Source organism: Andrena cerasifolii, chromosome 15, assembly GCF_050908995.1.
Source record: "Andrena cerasifolii isolate SP2316 chromosome 15, iyAndCera1_principal, whole genome shotgun sequence".
Lineage (NCBI taxonomy): Eukaryota > Metazoa > Arthropoda > Insecta > Hymenoptera > Andrenidae > Andrena > Andrena cerasifolii.
This window is the reverse complement of record NC_135132.1, coordinates 2177580-2198797: the sequence shown is the minus strand read 5'-3', so window position 1 is coordinate 2198797 and position 21218 is coordinate 2177580. Positions and strand designations below refer to the sequence as shown.

Sequence of the window (21218 nt, the reverse complement as noted above, 5' to 3'; positions counted from 1 at the left end):
GTTTAAATGAATTATCTTCGAAACTTTATTGTCACACCTCGCAGGCACTTGCGAGAGATAACACTGATTCAAAAAGCGAGAAATCTATAAGACACTTGTGTAAGACAATCCGTCTGAAATATGAGTAAGATCCTAATTCGTAAAATCAATTGCACGGATCAAGGTATTTCTCTCACACGTACCAAGATTTTTCTGGACGTTTCACGCTGACATCTTTAACTCTTAACTGGTATACTGTTTTTGGCAAACGTGACTGGTATACTGGGGTCGTGGCAGACCCCAAATAAAAAAGGACACAGAAATTTGTAAAGTCGACACTAGAGCAACCACCATGAATATTTTCTTCTTAGGTAGAGAAGCGTAGAAAATTAAACTATTATTATAAAATTAATTAGAAATTCAGTTTACCAACTTAGACAACCGAAAATTGTACATCGAACTTTGGGTGCTTGGGGTCACGAGCGACCCCAGGATACCAGTTAAGGATTAACCGTGTAAATATAGAAGAATTCGAGATTTGTAAAATCAAGTCAGTCATTGAGTTTGAAATCACTGCACTACATTCTTTCTATTCCACAGTTTTATATTTAATAAGCGTAGAATTTAGCGAAGAATCTCTACTCGATTAACGGGCGAATATGTTAATTAATGTCCCACAGATATTGCATAGGATATTTTATTTATCTGGTCCATCTTAATATCCCCATTACCCTGAATCGTACGAAATTATATGTCAGAAAGAACCGGCTTGCTTTGAGAGGACAAATATGATTAATTTTTCTCCCCAAGTCATATTCTCTCCGAGTTTTCAAGGTTATCGACATCGACTTATATAGTAACGATACGTATTTATTATTACATTGTTGTAGCCGGTAGAAAAAAATTAATCCAACCAGACACCACGATGACCTCGAATAAAAACATAGCAATAGTTTATTTAAGAAAATAAAAAAGTTAAAAATTGTTATATTTCCCTGTAAAATATTTTAGTTTGGAACTTCGATACCTTTTTGAAAGTGACAAACAAATTGTATATAATTATGTTACCCCACTGTTTCGAGTATAATAATGAGTGCAAATAAATTTTTGTTTGAATGTTGTCTGGTGCTCCAGTATGATAAAACTAACAAATCAATACAGAATATGCGTTTAACGTTTACTCCATAAGAAAAATATCAATACATATAAATGTCCGCGTATTATTCGTCACTGACACCTATTTTTAATAACAGACGGAAATAATGTTCTGGGTATTCACTGATTTAAAAAGGAATTGAAATTCTGGTTTACAATGTGTACATATGCATAGTAGATATAAAACTACAAATATTAAGTCTTCCGCAACTATATTATTATTATTATTATGTACATACATATTACAAACAGGGTTGCCACCTCTCCGGTTTTCGCCCGGAGACGTCGGGTTTTGAAGCAAATCTCCGGGCTCCAGTTTCACCGGAAAAATCTCCGGGTTGTAGAAGAAAAATGAGATAATAAGAAATTGTGGTATTATACAATGGTATCAATTTTATATGCAATAAAACTCATTAATTAAAAAAAACAGGTACTTTTAAATTCTGAATTGTTTGAGCTTACAAGAATAATTGTACATCTGTTTTCCGGATATTCGAGAACAAACCTTTTTTTTTTGCTTTTTCCATCTCCGGGTTTATATTCGAATCTCGGGGTTGGAATGTGTGGCGCTCCGGGATTTATATGGTGGCAACCCTGATTACAAATGGTATATCAGTAAGGAAAATGTCTTTATTCGTATTTCAGTTTTTATTATGTCTATTCTCCCTGTCATTTAAGAAGGAACCTGCCGACCGACGAGTTTTAGACCGGTTCTGCGCAGGTTGACGCTCATTGGTGCCGGGAGAAGCGACTATTGGCTGTACCCCCACCAACGCTTCTTCGGAGCCAATGAGCTCATTCTACATGCGCGAAACGGGTTCCTTCTTAAATGACAGGGAGAATACATTACTTTGGTTTAAGGCTACCCTTCCATCAAATCACTCCGGAAATAAATAATTTGTAGGATTTTATTTTAAAAAAAGTAAACGTCGTAGGTTAAAAAAAATTTTTGGATTGCATTTGTACATCTTTAAAGATGATACAAATTTTTTTTTTGAAATTTTATCTAATACTGCTGACTGTTGGTGGTTGTGACTGTCCGAGCGATACAAAAAACAATTCCTCATCTGTGGAATTTTTAACACTTCGTAGAATTAGGTATCTGAAATGAAGAACCACGGAAATTCTTAAAGTTCGTAACATTGTTCGTGGAATCGTCTACGGATATAGCAAAATATTGTAATCTCATGTGTTGGCAGACGTTTGAACCACAAACATCGAAAAAAATGGGTCATTTTGCGCACGGAAAGGTTTATAAAATGAAAACGATTCTTCCCACAGTTACCATCATAGATGATTCCACGGCGAATTTAGTAATGAACGAAATGCCGCAAGAATTTTTGAAATCGATCGATTATTTTTTTTTTATTAGGACTTCCGCAGTTTTAAGAAAACAAGTTTTGAGAAAAACAGATAATATTGTTGAATATTATTTTTATTTATTTCTTTAAAATTTCCAGTCGGAGGAACTACATTTTTCGAATATTTTTTTTAAATTAACTTCTATTTTAATTGCTTACGTCAAAAATTCTAGTTGGAGGAGCTAAATTTTTCGAAAATTTTGTTGCAATTAACTTCTATTTTAATTGCTTACGTAAAAATTTCTAGTTGGAGGAGTTAATTTTTCGAAAATTTTGTTGCAATTAACTTCAATTTTAATTGCTTACGTTAAACTTTCTAGTTGGAAGAGCAAAATTTGTTGTAAATTTTGTTGAAATTAAATTCTATTTTAAATCATTTCCTTAAAATTTCTAGTTGGAGGAGCTAAATTTTTCGAAAATTTTGTTGAAATCAACATCTATTTTTAATTTATTACGTTAAAATTTCTACTTCGAGGAGCAAGTTTAAGCTTTAACTGCTGTAGATATGAACGGGTCACTTTTTATACCTGTAGACTCTACATGGCTATGAATGTTGACGCCAAATATTAACTGGGCATTTTTCAGATGGTGTACTACCAAACAGGGCTTGAAACGGTTCCGAAAAGAACTGTTTAAAACTGTTATATAAAGGTTCTGATTAAAACGGTTATGGAGAAACTTTATTCCAAATAACTGTTATGAACAACCGAAATTTCCAACTATTATCTGTTTCGGTTACGGTTCCTATTTCCCTCTTCACATCAGTTCCATAACCTTTATTTTTTCGGTTCTATATTGATTCCGAAACGGATCCAGAATCAATTTTTATATCGACTTTTCCCTAATTGATATCATTCATTATCGAAGCTGTAGATTGATGTAGGATGTTCATCTTTTTTTTTTACAAAATCCTTACAAAAACAGGAGAAACTTTTAACTTCCTTTTCTGAATGATATAGTGCGTGTGAATGTAAGAAATATGTAGCTGATTTATTTATTTCAACGCTTTATTATATATGATATGTATAAATGTTTCTTCTTTTTCTATAAGGATTTTGTAAAGAATATGCACATATACAGTAATCTGCAGCTACAATAATTAGAGATATTAATTAGGAAAAATTCGATACAAGAATTGATTCTTGAACCGTTTCGGAACCGATATAGAACCGAAAAAATAACTGTTATGGAACCGATATGAGGAAGGAAATAGGAACCGTAACTGAAACAGATAATAGTTGGAAATTTCGGTTCTTCATAACCGTTTGGAGAACTGAAATCGATATTACAACAGTTTTCAAGCCCTGCTACCAAAATATAAAAAAAACGATTTTTTTTTAAATTTTAATGGGAGACCCTTAGTAGAAAATACAGTTATCCAAGAGAATAATATTGCCACTCCATAGCATCACGAATTTGAATAAATTACATATATTTTTCATTTAAATACATAAATATGTAACCACTCCGCTATTGTGTTTGATTAATTGCGTCTATTGCGTGGAAGAGTTATAATGGGATCACAAATTAAACAGTCAAGTGTAAGCGCCGATTGAGATAGCAAGACCCAGGACCGTATACGGATTCCATTGTAGGGTTCCTCGCATCTTGGAAAGGGATAAATGAAACATGAGTCAAAATTGAAATATTTAATAAGTGCCTGACTAAGGCCTATCTTCCATGTATCTTTATATTTCCAAATATGTGTTTATATTCGGCACTCAGTTGATTTTACGAATCCACAGTCTTAATTGCTTTTGGAATTAAATTACACAGTTCGATAGCCATCTGGACTTGTGACATTTAATAAACGACATTTTGAAAACGAATCCGCAAACCGTTTGTCGCCATCACCCTCAGTTTTTGAGAAATTCGATTTTGAAAAAAAAAAACTGCAAATTTTGAACAACTTTTGTGTCGAAACAGTAATAGTTATTCGGTTGTATAATACACTCTCGAATACACCGATATAAGTTTTTATTGCATTATGAACATTTAAATATGTTTAAACATCGATCAAAGGGAACCATTTTTGAACATATCTTTCAATTTATTTCCAAAACTAAGGGTCTAGGAGAAAATCTGACTACTCCACGCGACGCGGCAGACATTTTTCCTTCGGATAGCATCAACAGAAGTGGTAAAACACATCTTGTTTTCAATACAGAAGCAAAATAGTTTGGCAAAACGTGCGGCGCCGACAGTGGTAGTCAACGGCGGCGCGCGGTCCACTGGCGCTCAAAGTCACACAATCGCTTAACGCGCGTGACTACCACTGTCCGCGCCGCACGTTTTGCCAAACTGTTTCGCTTCTGTATTGAAAACAAGATGTGTCTTACCACTTCTGTTGATGCTATCCGAAGGAAAAATGTCTGCCGCGTCGCGTGGAGCAGTCAGATTTTCTCCTAGACCCTTAGTTTTGGAAATAAATTGAAAGATATCTTCAAAAATGGGTGCATTTCGGGTGTCCTTTTCCCTTTGATCGATGTTTAAACACATTTAAATGTTCACAATGCAATAATAACTTATATCGTTGTGTTCACGAGGGTTCATAGAATAATTTAACAGACCATGCAACCGAATAACTATTACTGTTTGAACACAAAAGATGTTCAAATTTGAAAATTTGCGTTTTTTTTAAAAAATCGAATTTCTCAAAAACCGAGGGTGATGGCGACAAACGGTTTGCGGGTTCGTTTTCAGCGCACGAAAACCTATACTGTCTTCTTTAGTTAAAATGTCCTATCTAAAATTTGAAACAACCGAGAAAACTGAAGTTTTATGATTTACTTTGTACCGTCCTTATTTTCCTTCATTTAAATTAAAACATGTTGTTATTATTTCGTAACAGCCTAACATAATTTTTTGTAATAGGTGTACCGGTAGGTGATTAATTAATTAATTGTTTTAGATAGGATATTATAACCATTTGGAAATAAGTTAGGTTAAATACATTACACTGTTTATAAACTTTCACGAAGCACGTAGAGTTTTCTAACTTTACGTAAAAGGTAAAAGACCTGTGGAACTTCAAATATTTCAACATATCTTGAAAAATGAAAAAATGCTAGACAGTACAGTTTAACTGGGGAGGGGAGTATAAGAAACGACTATTGAATGTTACAAGTCCGAAAAAACTCAAATTTTGTCCAACTGTGTTATTAACTGTCTACATTTTTACAATGCAATGCACCCAAAGCAGAAGTATATTAATCAAGGTTTATATTACATAATATGTATTATAATGATGAATTCTTACTTTAAACTCGATTCCATGTGTAAAATATATTACACATAGGGTGGACGGATACTTTCGTAAGTAATTCTATACCCCTAAACTTAAAACAGTTTTTACAAACTTCGAATGTATTTAAGCAGTCCAAATCTGCACCCCCTGCATCAGAAATTTCCCCCAACTCCCCCGCCTAAAACCGCTCTATCCAAACGCTAAAAAAAAAATAGCTGAAAAGTTCGTTCCGCTTATTACGCATGCACTTCTGACAGTGCCCAGTAACATTTGCGCGTGCAAGTGTTCTTTTCACCAAGCTTTGCTTGATTTACTCGAGCCGGGAATATTCTGTGGAATAGCAGACGTAACCGCATCGGGAATTGGGTGCCGTTCACGATCAGCAGCGGAGCAGCAGTAGCAACGGGGGATAACAGCAGCTAGAAACGGCCAGGAGGAGGTTGGAAACTGTGATGCCCGCAAAAAGCACGGCAGACAGCGCCGATCGTTTTTGCTTGGCGTCAGCCGCGTTCCTACCACCGCGTCGTACTTCGTGGTGGTACATCGCTCCCTCCACTCCGCTCCGCTCCCTCCCCCAGCTTCCTTGTATACCATTCGCCTCGAGAGATCGTGCAAACGGATGGGATTACCTCCACCTTCCACAGTTTACGTATCCAGGAAAATAGATTACACGTTGGCTTCAAAGATACCACGGTGCCCTGCACTGTGCATTGACAATAGTAGATTCGCGGTAGCCTCACGTTCCGGCCGAAAGAAGATCGCGTGATTCATTTGGAAATTGCTCCTGCGGCCCTGATTGGGTAGAATCGATTTCACCAGCAGTCCTGTTTGCAGAATGCGATGCCTCGATATTTTATGATTTTTTTTTAAGGACATTTTAGACCGAATGATGCAGTTTTGGGATGCACTGGCTCTGAAGAGTTCCCCTGGAAGCTGTGCGCATAGTTTGCACGTGTGAGGGAAACGGGTAGTTCGAGGTGCTTAAACGTGTCCAAGAAATAAACGGAGCAGTTTTAACTGAGAACTATATTATATTTTGCTGCAAGTGCTTTTTAATTCTGCAAAATTGTTGTAATATGCATTTTTATGTGTCGGTGCTATTTTTTTTTTTAATTGAGTTAGCTACTGGAAGAGATTCGTTTCCCCTGTTTTGGCCTCATAAATAGGGTATAGTGCCTACTTTCGCAGTGAACACAAATCGATACCATTTTACACTCATTAAGGCCTTTTCACACGGGACAGTTTTGTGGCTGGCGAGGGGTATTTCAGTTATCGCTGGCTTGTTGGTAAAACAGACCAACTCTACTTTCATTCGAAAGTGGGATTTTGGTCTTCAGTGAAAAACAATGCACTTGGCATTTTGTTAAAGCCGAAAATCCCATTCTTGAAAAAAGTGTAATAAATAATGTTAACATGATTCAAAAAATTAATTTAATTAATTTTTTTTTACTTCTCTGTCACTGAAAACAGAGATAGTATATAATGGAGATGAAAGTCAGTTTTAGACGAAACAGGGAATTTGGTTATTAAACGTTGCTTTTAAACAAATGCACAATTTCTGTGTGCTGTAATTTTAATTAAGGTGCCTTTCCACTGTGACGCCCTCATAAAGTACCGCTGCCTGCAAACTTTTTTTGTCTCAAAAAGAATATGTTTACTAGATTGATGTTTTTCCAATTTATTAATACGTGCTTTGAGAGTACAAAATTATTTTCTTCATAGTTTTTGAATGCTTGATTGCGCCAAAATAAGGGGGTGTAATGTGCGCTGTAAAATAAAAGACGCCTCGACTGCGTGATCGATTTCAGAGAAACCGTGTGTCTGAAAGAAAAAAAACAAATAGATTTCTAATCCGTACGACTGTCGCTATGGCAGGGACTAAAATTAATTAGATTGATGAAAAATTAACAAAATGGCGGACGCCCAAAGTTGAACTATCGAAATTAGCTAAATTTTTTAATCATTCTGCCTTGACTGCGTGATCGATTTTAGAGAAACCGTGTGTCTGAAACAAAAAAGCAAATAGATTTCTAATCCGTACGACTGTCGCTATGGCAGGGACTAAAATTAATTAGATTGATGAAAAATTAACAAAATGGCGGACGTCCAAAGTTGAACTATCGAAATTAGCTAAATTTTTTAATCATTCTGCCTCGACTGCGTGATCGATTTTAGAGAAACCGTGTGTCTGAAACAAAAAAAATAAATAGATTTCTAATCCGTATGACTGTCGCTATGACAGGGACTAAAATTAATTAGATTGACGAAAAATTAACAAAATGGCGGACGTCCAAAACTGAACTATCGAAATTAGCTAAATTCTTTAATCATTTTACGACGTAAAAAATGAGAAAAAAACAACGAAAATGTGTGATTCTAGTTCGGACCATGGCGACAATCATGCTGATTACAAATCACCCTGATACCACCTCCCCAGGTACATGGTTCCTCCAAAATCGAGCACGCAGTCGAAGCGTCTTTTTTTTCACAGCGCATATTACACCCCTTTATTTTGGGGCATGCAAGCATTAAAAAAATAGGAAAAAAAATTGTTGTATTCCCAAAACACATATTAATAAATAGAAGAAACTTCAATTTAGTAAACAAATTCTTTTGGTGACAAAAAAAAAATTCTAAACAGCGGTACTTTATGAGGGTGTCACAGTGGAAAGACCCCTTAACTCACAGATTTCGTGTCGACTCGTTGTCACACCGAACAATATTGGTTATGCGTGGACAAATACTTAGGAACTATAGATAACCCGGCGGGAGGCGCACCCCATATTGTAACACAGGTTGCCGCTACCGGGTCAAAAATACCCAAAATTGAAACGTGAAAAACCACAGTTTCAAAATATATTTTTTTTAACTTTGTAATTTTTATGATAAAGTACAGTGTTTTAAGAATGAAAGAAAATTTATGAAATATCTTAAAATCTTTATTAAAGTTGTTTAAAAAATTGTAACAAAAACTCAGTCTTCATATTTTCGCAACTAGCGCCACTGTGGTAAATTTCACCCAGCAGCGCCTCCCGCCGAGTTAAACCAGAAATAGTGCAATTGCATTTATTCACAAGAATCAATGGAAATAGTTCTTAAATGAAATTTAATTTCCCAGGACATTTCAGATGACAAAGTGAAGCGTGAATTTCGATTTCCCACTTTCTCTTTGTAAATTCAACCCCCCACACTCACGCGCGGTCTTAAAGACATCTTCCTGGCCTGTGACAACCTTGACTAATGACCGCCGTGCATCCACCTTCGTACTTTATACTTATCTTTGCACATACATGAGCGCCGCGAAAAAAAAGCGAAAGAGGTCGTGATGAAAGAGGCGAAAGAGAAGGGCAAGAAGAAAATTGGAGGACGAATGGTAAAGAATGTGAGAACAATGGAACGAAATAGAGGAATATTAGAAGAGCAAGGTGCAAGATGTTCTGATTAAAAGAAAGGAATCAATCTTGGAGGAAGACAGAGAGGCTGTTGTTGCGTGCAGAAGAAAGTTAGCTTTAATTTTCTGCGATTTAACGAAAATGCTATTAACTACCATATTTGTTCCACTAGAAACAAGAGGAATGGTTGTTTCCTTTCCTCCTCCAATTTAACGCAGAAAGTTCTGTTCTTCGTTTTATTACTAGAAGTGAGAAGGGTTAATTCTGTAATCCAGAATTATTAGTAATAATTTGTTCTGTTTTAATGATTTTTTTTTTATTTCACTTTGAATTTTTCTTTTTTACATAACTAAGTAGGAAGACCTGAAAGGTATCACCTTACGTTTTAAATAAAATTGTGTAAGATTCAAGTGCATCGTTAAATTGTCAAAGCCAACGTAAATCCACAAATTAATCCTTGAGGGACTTTCCGGTCTAGAGCCCAAAGAAGCAGGTGATCTTTAGGAATTAATTAACGGAAAACTACTATATATAATTTGATGGGACTTTTTGCATTGTATTAAGGATGTCTTAAATTGTAGAAACATATTTTTTGTTTTATAATTAATCATTGCAGACGGCACTGGGGAGTCGTTAAAGTCGAGGCGTCAACAAATTGATCCAAATCGGTGGGACCACCTGTATTTCCAATAGTTATTATCCGATTCGACTGAAACTTTTCTTATTTTGAAGAGTATACTTCTGGGTAGAGGGGAAACCAGAAAAAAATACAAAAATGACATTTTTTAAAAAACAACGACACTTGAATTTTGACATCACTTTTTCCCTATAGTTTTCATCCTTTCAACGCCTTAGAAAATTATAAATTTTCAATTTTTGTATTTTTTTCTGGTATCCCCCTAGCCTGAAGTATATTCTTCAAAATAAAAAAAGTTTCAGTCGAATCGGATAATAACTTTTGAAGATACAGGTCCCACCGTTTTGAGAACACTGTTTCGGGAAAAACGCGTTTAAAGTTTTACGTGGGCGCCGAGTGGCAGGTTGTTGCCCACGCATTTGACGCTACTCAAATGCCTATAACTTCGGGAATTTTACGAATTTCAAAAATCCTTTTAAACACGTATTCCTAAAGGGTTGAACATTCGAAAAATGAAATAAAAAAAATCGACTTTTTGGAAGACCTGAAAGATATCACCTTACGTTTTAAATAAAATTGTATTTGATTTAAGTGCGCCATAAAATTGTCAAAGCCAACGTAAATCCACAAATTAATCCTTAAGGAGGTACGCCAAATGGGTGTTTATTTTAAGTCAAATTTTGATTCTAGTCTTCTACAACAGATATTCTGTACAGGGTAGGACGTAATTGTTGAAACGACCAAAATTAGAACGATTATTGAAACGAAAAATGTGGCTTTCACTTTTTTTGAACTGGGCTCTGTTTAGAAGGAAATTAATTTTTTAAATTCGTCAGATACGACTTGATTGTGAATATGACTTGGTTATCATGTCATTCCCTCGCCGATTGTTTCTGTCCGAAATTATGTTTGTGAGCATTGGCAGCTCTGTGGTTCAAACACTTTAAACAATACAACAGATTTTTTCAGATTATTCGTTTTTTTACTGGGTCCGAAATATTGTTTAAAATGTTCCCACCGCTGTCGCATATAGAGAGATATTCGTTCGGCGAATTGAATAAGCATAAATGGTTTCTAATGAGTTTTCACTTTTTTATTTTTGCTTCAGTTGGAAAAGATTTTTAACATCTTCTTTGTAGAACTCCTCTTTAAGGGGTTATACCTATTAGTCAGGCGGTCGAAAAGAGGCGAATATTTGTGAATTTTTATTGAAAAAGTGGAAGCATATATTCTTACAGAACATTTTGCACTTAAAAGAGTAACATTTAAAGAACATTTGGTAATTTTTTCGTGGAAAAATATTTACGTTTATAATAAAATAACAACCCACATACAGGAAGCCTTTTTAAAAATTTGCTTTTGCGGCAGAGTTGTGCAGAATTACAATTGAATTACTCCATGAATTATAATAATTCAATTACATCGTATTCAATTACATTGTAATTTGTAATTCAGATCTTGCATTCAATTAAAATACATCGCAATTTGTAATTGCAATGTATTTTAATTTGTAATTGCAATGTATTTGCAATTGTAATTGCATACTACAATGTAATTGAATCATAATTACGAATTAAGAGGTAACCAAATTGAGAGGTAATAACAGGTGGGAAAGAAATATGTAGGTAATGGCTTCGAACAAAAAAAAATTATTACGAGTGCTGAATGTGGTATGATTCATAAATTTATAATATATAAAGGGAAATAAACTCCTTTCTTACATTTTTTCCACTTCTTTTCTCACTTCTTCAGAGTTTCGAGCTATAATTTAATTACATTGTATTTCAAGTACATTGTAATTCAATTACACATACAATTGCAGTAATTTGGAATTGAATTAATTCAAAATTTTGAATTATGTAATTCAGTTACAACGTAATTCAATTACTATGTAATTGAAATATAATGCAATTAAATTACGTAATTGAATTACAGTGTAATTACCCTTATTCCCGTAATCAGTATTCATTACTACAATTCTTTTATTAATTTCACTTCCAGTACTAGCTGGAGCCATCGCAATATTATTATCAGATCTTAATTTAAATTCATCATTTTTCGATCCAATGGGCGGAGGAGACCCAATCCTATATCCACTCATTCATTCTGATTTTTTGGACACCCTGAAGTATATATTTTAATTTTACCTGGATTTGGACTAATTTCACATATTATTTTCACACATTGAAAATGTTAAACTTACTCCAATAAACATTATAAACAATTGGATTTTTAATCACTAATTGTCTATTGAAAACCCAGTAATTGAATTACAGTGAAATTCAATTAGCACAACTGTGTTTTGCGGCGAGCACTGCCATTCGGAACCAGATTATCTAAAAACAAAAAAGATTTCGTTATTATATTAATGTATCTTCCGATCGACGGAGAGAATTTCCCGAAATATTAATTAAAAACAAAATGGCGGCTATTTAAAGTTGAAATCCTGCTTTTTTCGTGCAAAACTCACGCGAAAAAAATCAGAATTTCAACTTTAAATAGCCGCCATTTTGTTTTGAATTAATATTTCGCAAAATTCTTTTCGCCAATCGGAAGATTATCATTAACTAACGAAATCTTTTTTGTTTTTTTTTTTATTTTAGATAATCTGGTTCCGAATGGCAGTGCTCACCGCAAAACCAAATTTTTAAAAATGCTTCTTGGATATCGGTTGTTACTTTATTATAAACGTAAATATTTTTCTACGAAAAAATAACCAAATGTTCTTTAAATGTTGCTCCTTTAGGGCAAAAACTTCTGTAAGAATATATGCTTCCACTTTTCCAAAAAAAATTCACAAACATTCGCCTCTTTTTGGGCGCCTGACTAGGTGTAACCCCTTAATATACCCTCATGCGGATACTTTTATTTTGACAACACCTGTTCAGTAGCTTATATATTAGAACTATTATGATTTTGGGGGGGGGGGCACGCATTTTCGAGAAATCAACATAATAATTTAACGCTCATCATAAATCATATGAAAGAACGCGTCTTAGGAGGGTTGATCTCCACCACTAGCAACATTCGCGAATTTTCGTAGTGCCTAGAAACTTGAACTTACAAAAACTGGGGGTTTACACAAATTATGGTGCAACTAAAAAGGAGGTGATTCCTCGTGCAAAAATAAATCAACGATGTGCAATGAAATGTTTTCATATAAGTCCCCATTTTCGAGAGAATATAATTTAAAAACTAGCTTAATTCACGCGCACCTGACTAAAAATCAGCAGAATGGATCAGTAAATATGCTACATCTGTAAATGAAATGAATCTCCATCTAAAACTACTTAGTTCGAAATTATTGAATAACTTTCTTTCACCGGGACTTTGCTTCCAAGAAAAACAATTTTCAAAATCCGTTTCGACTACAATTTCGACTCTTTTTTGGAAAGATCCATTACACGTGCACTTTTTCCTGTATTCTTACCAAATCTCAGCCAAATGTATGTGCACTAATCGCGTTTTTAAATCCGATTTTCTCGAAAACCTAGGCTTTTATGAAAAAATTAATTCTATTTTTTCGGCTTTTTTTGCATGTGTATGTACACTCTGTGTGTACACATAAGTGGTTTCAATTAAACTAAAAAATGCTCGTGACATAGTACTTACTCTCTTTTTTTTGTAATGTCAGTCCTTTAATATTATAATAATAACAATAACAGTAACAATAATAATAATAATAGGTCTCGGGACCAATTGCACGTATAGATTTAGTATTAATGGATTATAAAGAAACATTAAGAAAGCTGTAAATAGGTACTATACAAACGCAAGGTACGACAATATTTTATTATAAACTTAATTTTATAAAAACGTTCTAGAGACACAACAGTCGTGGATTTTTTTTTACAAAACGAAGGGAAATTTCTGTTATACAATAGTAGGAAAAATATGTGTTAATATACTCCCAAGGCAAATTTCGAATTTCCTTATCCTCAAACCTTCTGTAACACGCGTTTTGAACACAGTGGTCTAACCAAGAAGATATGCAATCTTACAAACTATAAATTACTATAAAAATTTTAATTTCTATTTTAAGTTCAATTACCACTATTAAGGCTGAACAATGTACTCACTGTAACAACGCAACGCATTTATTATGCACTATAAATTATATTCCGAAAATACGTAAATAATGTTTTTATTAAATTATGTTTTGCACTTTTCAGTATTATAATAGTACTTAAAGATTTCATCCTACTTTCAAGGATATCAGGACAAAATTTTATGTGAAAATTATTATATTTAAATTGTTTTTTTTTACCTCACACTTTAACTAATAACCAATTCTCTCTGTGTTTCAGTAAGCAGGCTGTATTTGACGGAAAGAAGGCTATTAGAGGAGGCATTCCATTTGTCTTCCGTAAGTATACGAGACAGAACAAAGTGCATTGTTAGAATAATTGCTTTAAGAGGTGAAACAAATCACTTAAAAGTGTTTATATAAACCAATAGTTGTAAACAAATCATTAAAACCTGAAAAAAAACATGAACAATCAATATTGAGAAAATTAGTTGCGATCACCTAGTTTTCATTTTTACACAAATTTCTCTAGGATAGTTTAAAACTGATTTTAAACAGATGCGACACTTTCACATGCAAAATACCTAACTTGAACGTTTGCAAAAACTAATTTCTGTAAATTTCGTAATTTATGTGAAAATAACACATATCCCTTTGCTAGAGTGTTCGAAATAATTAGATTTACGGAATCAATTAAATAACAAAATTACATGTTTAATTAGTGAATTAGTGATATTATATGTAGCTTTCAAAATATTGGCTACCGTGTATTATATAGTGATTTTATATTATCCTGAGGGATGTATGTATATGCAATTCCCCCGGTAATCGAACAACGCATGAAATGTTAATTATCCGTTGCTTTCACTTCCATCAGCGCAATTTGGACCATGGACATTTGGACCACCCCATGGTTTTGCAAGGATCATTCGTTGGAACGTAGAGAAGCAACCTGAACGATTACCCAGCGGCGATGTTGAGGCAATATTCTCTATAATGGACAGCGAATTCACCCGCTCCATGTGGAATTACCCCTTTAGGTTAACGTACAGATTAATTCTTCGAGAGAAGGAGCTACATTTCAACATCGGCGTATACAATCCCAGCAAAGATCACACGTTTAGCTTTAATTTGCTATTACACACCTACTTTAAAGTTCCGGATGTTCGAAGATGCCAAATTACGGGACTTCACGGATGCACTTTTATCGACAAGGTACGCAATTAATACAGTACGTTGCATAATTTATCGTTTTCAATAATGAAAACAGTGTTGAATTACCGGCAGTTGTATAGTAAAGTAATCACAACTACTGCTGATATAATTAGCAAATGATATACTGAGAAATAGTGAGCTCTCCAATGCGCATGCCCCAACGTAAGTTATGAAAGTGGGCGGAGCCATTGACACCCTCCACTGAAGGAGTATGTATTCCGCAGAAATAACAAGTTCATCCTAAGAGTAACACCTCGTTCCACGCAGAAATAACTCTGAGGGCTAACCGCCTACGGCAGCGCTATGCAAGGTCGTGTACGCGTACACTCGGGGTTCCCCCACTCTCGTCTGCGTTGTCAGGGATACCGCGCGGCGCTAACCGCGAAGACGCTAGCGAACGCAGCGCGAAAGAAAGATTGGAAGGGGAAGCAGGCGCGTGAGGGGGCCCTACGATGGGCAGCGCTGGCCTACGGCTATACCAGGGCCCCCAGCGTAGGGGTCCCTCACCGCCTGCTTCCCCTTCCAATCTTTCTTTCGCGCAGCGTGCCTTCCGTTGTAAAGGAGACCGCGCGACGCTACAAAGGCTGCCATGACGGGTTAGCGTCGCGCGGTATACTTGACAACGCGGATGAGAGTGGGAGAACCCCGACCTTACGCGTAAGCGACCTTGGAGAGCTCTGGGCTGTACCGTTAATTGGTAGGAAACCGACAGCGATATCGCTACGAGTAATCGTGTGGGCCAGGTGCGTAGACAGTGGGGGATGCGCAAATCGCTCGAAAATCGGTAGGGATGTAGGGTTACTCTTAAGATGAACGCTGTGTACATTCAAGGTTTCCTGTGGTGGAGTTCATAGATATTGGCCGGTCTAAGCAGTTTCGCGAACAGCGATCGAGGGGACATCGACTCTCTCTATGCGAGTCTAACGCGTGCTCATGGAGTTGTTACTTCGAGTTGTGAAACTCCCAGAGGGAATAGTGAGCAGCGTTGCCAGAAGTAAAGCGCTTGAAGTTCATATGACCTAGTAGGGAATAGTAAGGGGAAATAGCTATTGGAATTTGGAACTCACAATCAGTGACGTAGTAGGGACTAGTGAAAAGAGGACACATCATAGCAACATAGTATGATGTGCACAACTCGTTTAGTATATATAGCTCTATATGATGTATGTGGCATCACATGGCCCTTACTTTGAAGCAGCGCTGTCCAAGCCAGAGCACGCGTACCCAGCGGGGTTCTCCCACATGTGTGTATTAGTACCACGCGTCGTCACAGCGAGCCAATGGTACCACTGCATATTCCTCGCGAATATTGTGTGGGGATAGAGCGGTTGGAAGAGGAAGCAGGCGCGTGAGGAGGCCCACCGCTGGACAGCGCTGTATAAAACCATCGCCTGGAAACCCTGATGGTAACAGGAATCGCTGCTCGACTCCTCCTATGGCGCACCGTGAGAAAAAATAAGAACGTTGAGGAAAGGAGCGTTTCGGCAGAAAAGCGGTATGGTGGGTGTTACCCCTCATTTGCTCTGACCGGCCAATGTATGCGATCTCCACCATAAGGCGATCTAGTATCGAGGTATTACTATTGAGTAACTGACAACTAAAGACCTTCCACGGAGTCTTTTCTTTCCCATACCCACGGTGTAGGTATACGAAGCAATAGTAAAGTTTATAGAAATAAGCACAGGAGTCTGAGAGCCTTTGGTTACCAGTTATCCAATAGTAATGCCCGGATAAGTAGATCGTCTATCAAACCTCGAGTCTAGTCATCGCTATCTTCATAAAATTCTCGCTCTAAAGTGGAGGGGCTCGACATCTTCGCCCCGTTTTTCCATTTTTTGTGTGGGCATGCGCGGAGGTCTCGCTAGCACTCTGAACTCTTATAGAAGCATGTGTGTTTCTGTTAATACTTGTTAAATAACATGTTTTTGTTCATAGACGAGGGATAACCAAATCTTTCAAGAGGGTCGCGACGTAGTAACGGTGTGTGAATGGACAGATAGAATTTACCAGAACACACAACCGGAACATATTATTACTAACGTCGTGTCTGGTAGGAAAATGCGAGTTCAAAAGTACAACTTCCCTGACACAGTGGTTTGGAATCCTTGGCAGGAGAAGGCCCGCGACATACCTGACTTCGGCGATGATGAATTTCCAAACATGATATGCGTAGAAAGTGGACACGTCAGCAGCCCAGTCATATTACTACCTGGGACAGCTTTCGAAGCCAGTCAGATCTTACAGGTATAATTTCGTATTAACCATTCACCGTATGAGGGACAACGCTTTTCTTATTCCTATGTATACATTGTAATAGCTGTGAAGTTAAAGTAAAGATACGTGGCGCGTTGACGAAAACAAAACGCATTGAGAATAGTACCGTGTGGGACGATATGGAAACCTATTGATACGAGTGTCGCTCTAATGCACCACGCGCGGTTCATATGTTACGCGCCTGAGGTGTCCCGAGCATTACGGTCGTCGCGAGGGGCAAGACGTGCGGCGGAAGAAAGAGGGCGTTGCTTCTGAAAATCGACCGAAAAGAGCAGTTAATTCCCAAGCCTGCTCTACACTCGCGGATTGAGCCACCATGTACCGCGACCCTCAGTGGCGTCGTTTCCGGCTCTCGATAGCAATGCGAATCTGAGGTCCCAAAAGAGCGACTCCTGAAGCGACGAGCTGGCTGGGCCTGCTTTATAGGCGCAGGAGCGTACTCTATCAACGCGTCTAAACAGTGGGGGGAATTCTGTATTTCGAAGTGTAGTATATTTAGCACCCAATTAATTTCCCGCCCGGCTAGTCTCCGATCGAATCATTCGACAAGGAAAGTGAACCCTCGCAATCAGTCCGCAGCAGAGAACCCTCGATCTACTTCAAATAGATGTTTTTAGTTAGCAGCAACGAGTGATTAGTTACCACCTCTCTGTCTTCTTTTAAATCATAATTTGTATCTTATTATTCATTACATATACAGGGTGTCCCAGAATTAAGGGACAATCGGGAACATACAATAACCTGTTGCAAGGAAAAGTCCTTTACCATGTTGGGATCCGAGGCTTCGGTCTTGAAATATTAATGGTTGCTGTCATCTGAGCTCACGCCAGCGTACACAACCAGGAAGCACGCGTGGATGCTGACCCACACACACAGTAGAACCGACTACAGTACGCACTCGTTATAAGCCCGACGAACGGGGCTGGCGGCGGGCGTACGGTGCGTTGTGGAGACTATTCTGCGCGGCCAATGGTGGGAGTGAGAAAACCTAAGAGCGAGCAAGAGGAAACGAAAGAGCCTCTCACTCCCGATAATCGCCGGGCGTACAACGCATTGTAGAAACGGGCTTATAACGAGTACTTACTGTACACTGGTTCAAATCGTGAAAATGGGTTAACGCCGCGGTCTGTGTGTGGGCTAAGAGCCACTTAGACAATGCATCAAAATCGAAAATATAAAACAACATTTTTTTGTACTCTAAAAAGTGTATTAATAAGAATCAAAAACATTTTTTTAAGATATGTTATAACCTCTTCTTATAAAAAATTTATAAATTCATCTATTTTCGAGCGTTTTGACCGAAGGATCCCCTTAAATTACGCGGCCCGGAAGTTTGACCGCTAATATTCAACTGTTAATATCTCGAGAACGAAGCTTCGAACCCCAAACTGTAAAAGACTTCTCGATGTCTTCTTGCATCAGAATATTGCATTTTCCGGATCGTTCCGCAATTTTGGGACACCCTGTATAATTGAAAATAATCCGAATGAGGTCGTGTTTGTACTCATTTTCATTAGTGAAATCTCACCAATCTATTGGTAATACTTTTATAATGATGTAATGAAAAATATAAAAAATTTAGTGACATTAGTGAATAATTTATTTTGCGAATCGAGGTTTTCGCTGTCGGCTGTACTTGTGCGATGGGTCCCATAGCCGATAAAAGTAAAATCATTTTCGTGCCTATAGTGAGGTTGAATATCGTTTACATCACGAGGCAATTTCTCGAATATCGTTTACATCACGAGTATTTCTCAAGTTCTCAACTGTTAAGGGGCCTCCAGACGCTGATGCATGTTGCAGTGAAACGTTGATACATGCTCACCAGCTAGGCGTCTGAGCAAGATGCAAGTTTCATGAAACCAATATCATAAAGCATGTATCAATGTTTCACTGCAATATGTATCAGCGTCTGGAGGCCCCTTTACAGTTATCTCCATGCGCATATAAATGACACGCGTACAAAATTATTAAAAAATTATTATAGAAGTGATATTCTTTTGTATAAAAATGATTAGTTATTTTATTCACGTATTGACCTGTGTGGTATCTACTTCTCGCCTTTTACGTTAAATTTGTGTCAGCTGATACTTTGACTAATGTTGAAATAACAATTTTATTTTTAACGAAATTGCTATTTATAAGATTAAGTAATGCAGAGGTGCACAAGGAGCCGCTCGGACCTGTTTGCTATTCTGTGCGCCAGGTCAGAGTGGCCCTTTGTACACCTCTGATGTAATATAAGACTTTATACGACTTGGAGAATTTCTAAAATTGTCAACAATGATTGCTTATATGTGCTTGCACCAGTTATATTACTTATTTATTTTAGGTAATGTGAGTGGAGGGTGGACCGACCGCACATGTAACAAGCGGAAGTACCGCCAGTCCGCTGTTTCCGGTCCCTTCTGCATCAGGCACTGTTTGGCGAACCGGTGCCGGGTGGCTTTATATATCACCACCTCCACCACCGCCACCACCACCGCCGCCGCCACCACCACCGCCGCCACCACCACCTCCGCTGCCACCACCCCCTCCATCCTCGACGCACCCGTCACACCTTCATGCGCATTGCATCGCCCAGACTTGCACTATATGCTCCCTTAATCTTTAAATTGACATCTTGGAAATCCGAGCAGATAAGAAGACACCTATTGTTTCTTCGATCATTTCTGACGATTCCTTCTCTAGTTTTTCACTGCCAATTACTGCAGTCTTTAACATCATAATTATTTGCTCCCGCAGAAGACAATTACACGATCCGTAAGTGTCGTGATTTTATATTGAATAAAGAAATATATCAGCCACTCCAAGAGACTCACAATAACTGGGGTATTGTTACAAAGCTCAATAAAACTCGAGAGTCATGACTCAATGGACATTAACCAATTTTAAAAAAACCATTCTTCGACAAAACTACATCTGAGCAAAATACAGTTTGTAGTAATATATTCTCTCCCAGGATTTACTAGTTAAATTGTGATAAATTATTCATCATCAGTGAACGTTGGATATTGCACGCTATTTAAGAGTTAATGCTACTAAAACGGCAGGTTTCATATTGTTCTGAATTTTCTACATTGTTTGCTTCAGAAGGAAATCAAACATTTCGATACACTTTTTAAAATTCGTTTACTTATTGAATGCCAGTTTAATGGCAAAACGTCCGCGTACTATTACAAGCCGCACACACTATTTATAAATCAAAATTAAAAAAAATCAATTTTTGAGAAAATGTACTTTACAGCACTTGTACATTCTAAAACTTTATTTGGTAATTCTTATAAAATAATTAGTATTTCGCATCCTAACAGGGGAACATCCCCAAGTGGTCCACCGAGATTTAAACGAGCTTCCGCACAATGATAGAGCTTGAAGTACTGAAGCTAGTGATGATATGTTTTTGGGTGCAGACGGTTAATCGTTTACTCGATGTTTAATGTTAAAGTTTTACGTACCCTTATCTAGCGTAGTATAAAAACGGCTTTCAACGATTACTCGGTAGCGTAGTGCATAAAATTTCCGATCCGCGTGAATATTTAATTTCGCACGCAGGTTCGAATCCTGACATTTTAGAATTTTTATTTAATTAAATAATAAAATCTGGATTTCTATTTTCACACTTCTGAAGTTTTACTTGTGTTACTTAAATATATTTTTGCATTATTCACAAGCGTTACATACATATATTACTGCGATAAATACCATAAAAACATTTGCAACAAAAAAGTACCACGCATGAAGAATATCTGCCTAAAGAAATATTTCAGCAGAAACACTTTTTGGTGTTTAATTCTGCTGGGAAAGCTACTTTGTTTAAAAAGTGCGTTCTGGTTTCCGATAATATCTTTCGTGAGATGTTTACGCACTACGCTACCGAGCCATTCAACCATTTCCCCATTTACATTTATTCATCCTGCGTACATGGATA

At 36.9% G+C, this 21218-nt stretch overlaps 1 protein-coding gene across 2 annotated transcripts in view; it reads left to right on the top strand.

Annotated features, from left to right (window-relative positions):
• Nucleotides 1–20094, top strand: part of LOC143377219 (uncharacterized) — a 69835-nt gene extending 49741 nt beyond the window's left edge. The window contains exons 3-6 of one of the 2 annotated variants that reach the window (XM_076828281.1): nucleotides 14079–14137; nucleotides 14676–15013; nucleotides 16949–17257; nucleotides 19620–20094. In XM_076828281.1, coding sequence (XP_076684396.1) covers nucleotides 14079–14137; nucleotides 14676–15013; nucleotides 16949–17257; nucleotides 19620–19628 — 715 coding nt within the window. In that variant the 3' untranslated portion in view covers nucleotides 19629–20094. Of the gene's footprint in view, nucleotides 1–14078; nucleotides 14138–14675; nucleotides 15014–16948; nucleotides 17264–19619 lie in introns of those variants that run through there. The other variant, XM_076828282.1, reaches the window with a different exon arrangement.
• The last annotated feature ends 1124 nt before the right edge of the window (nucleotides 20095–21218 follow it).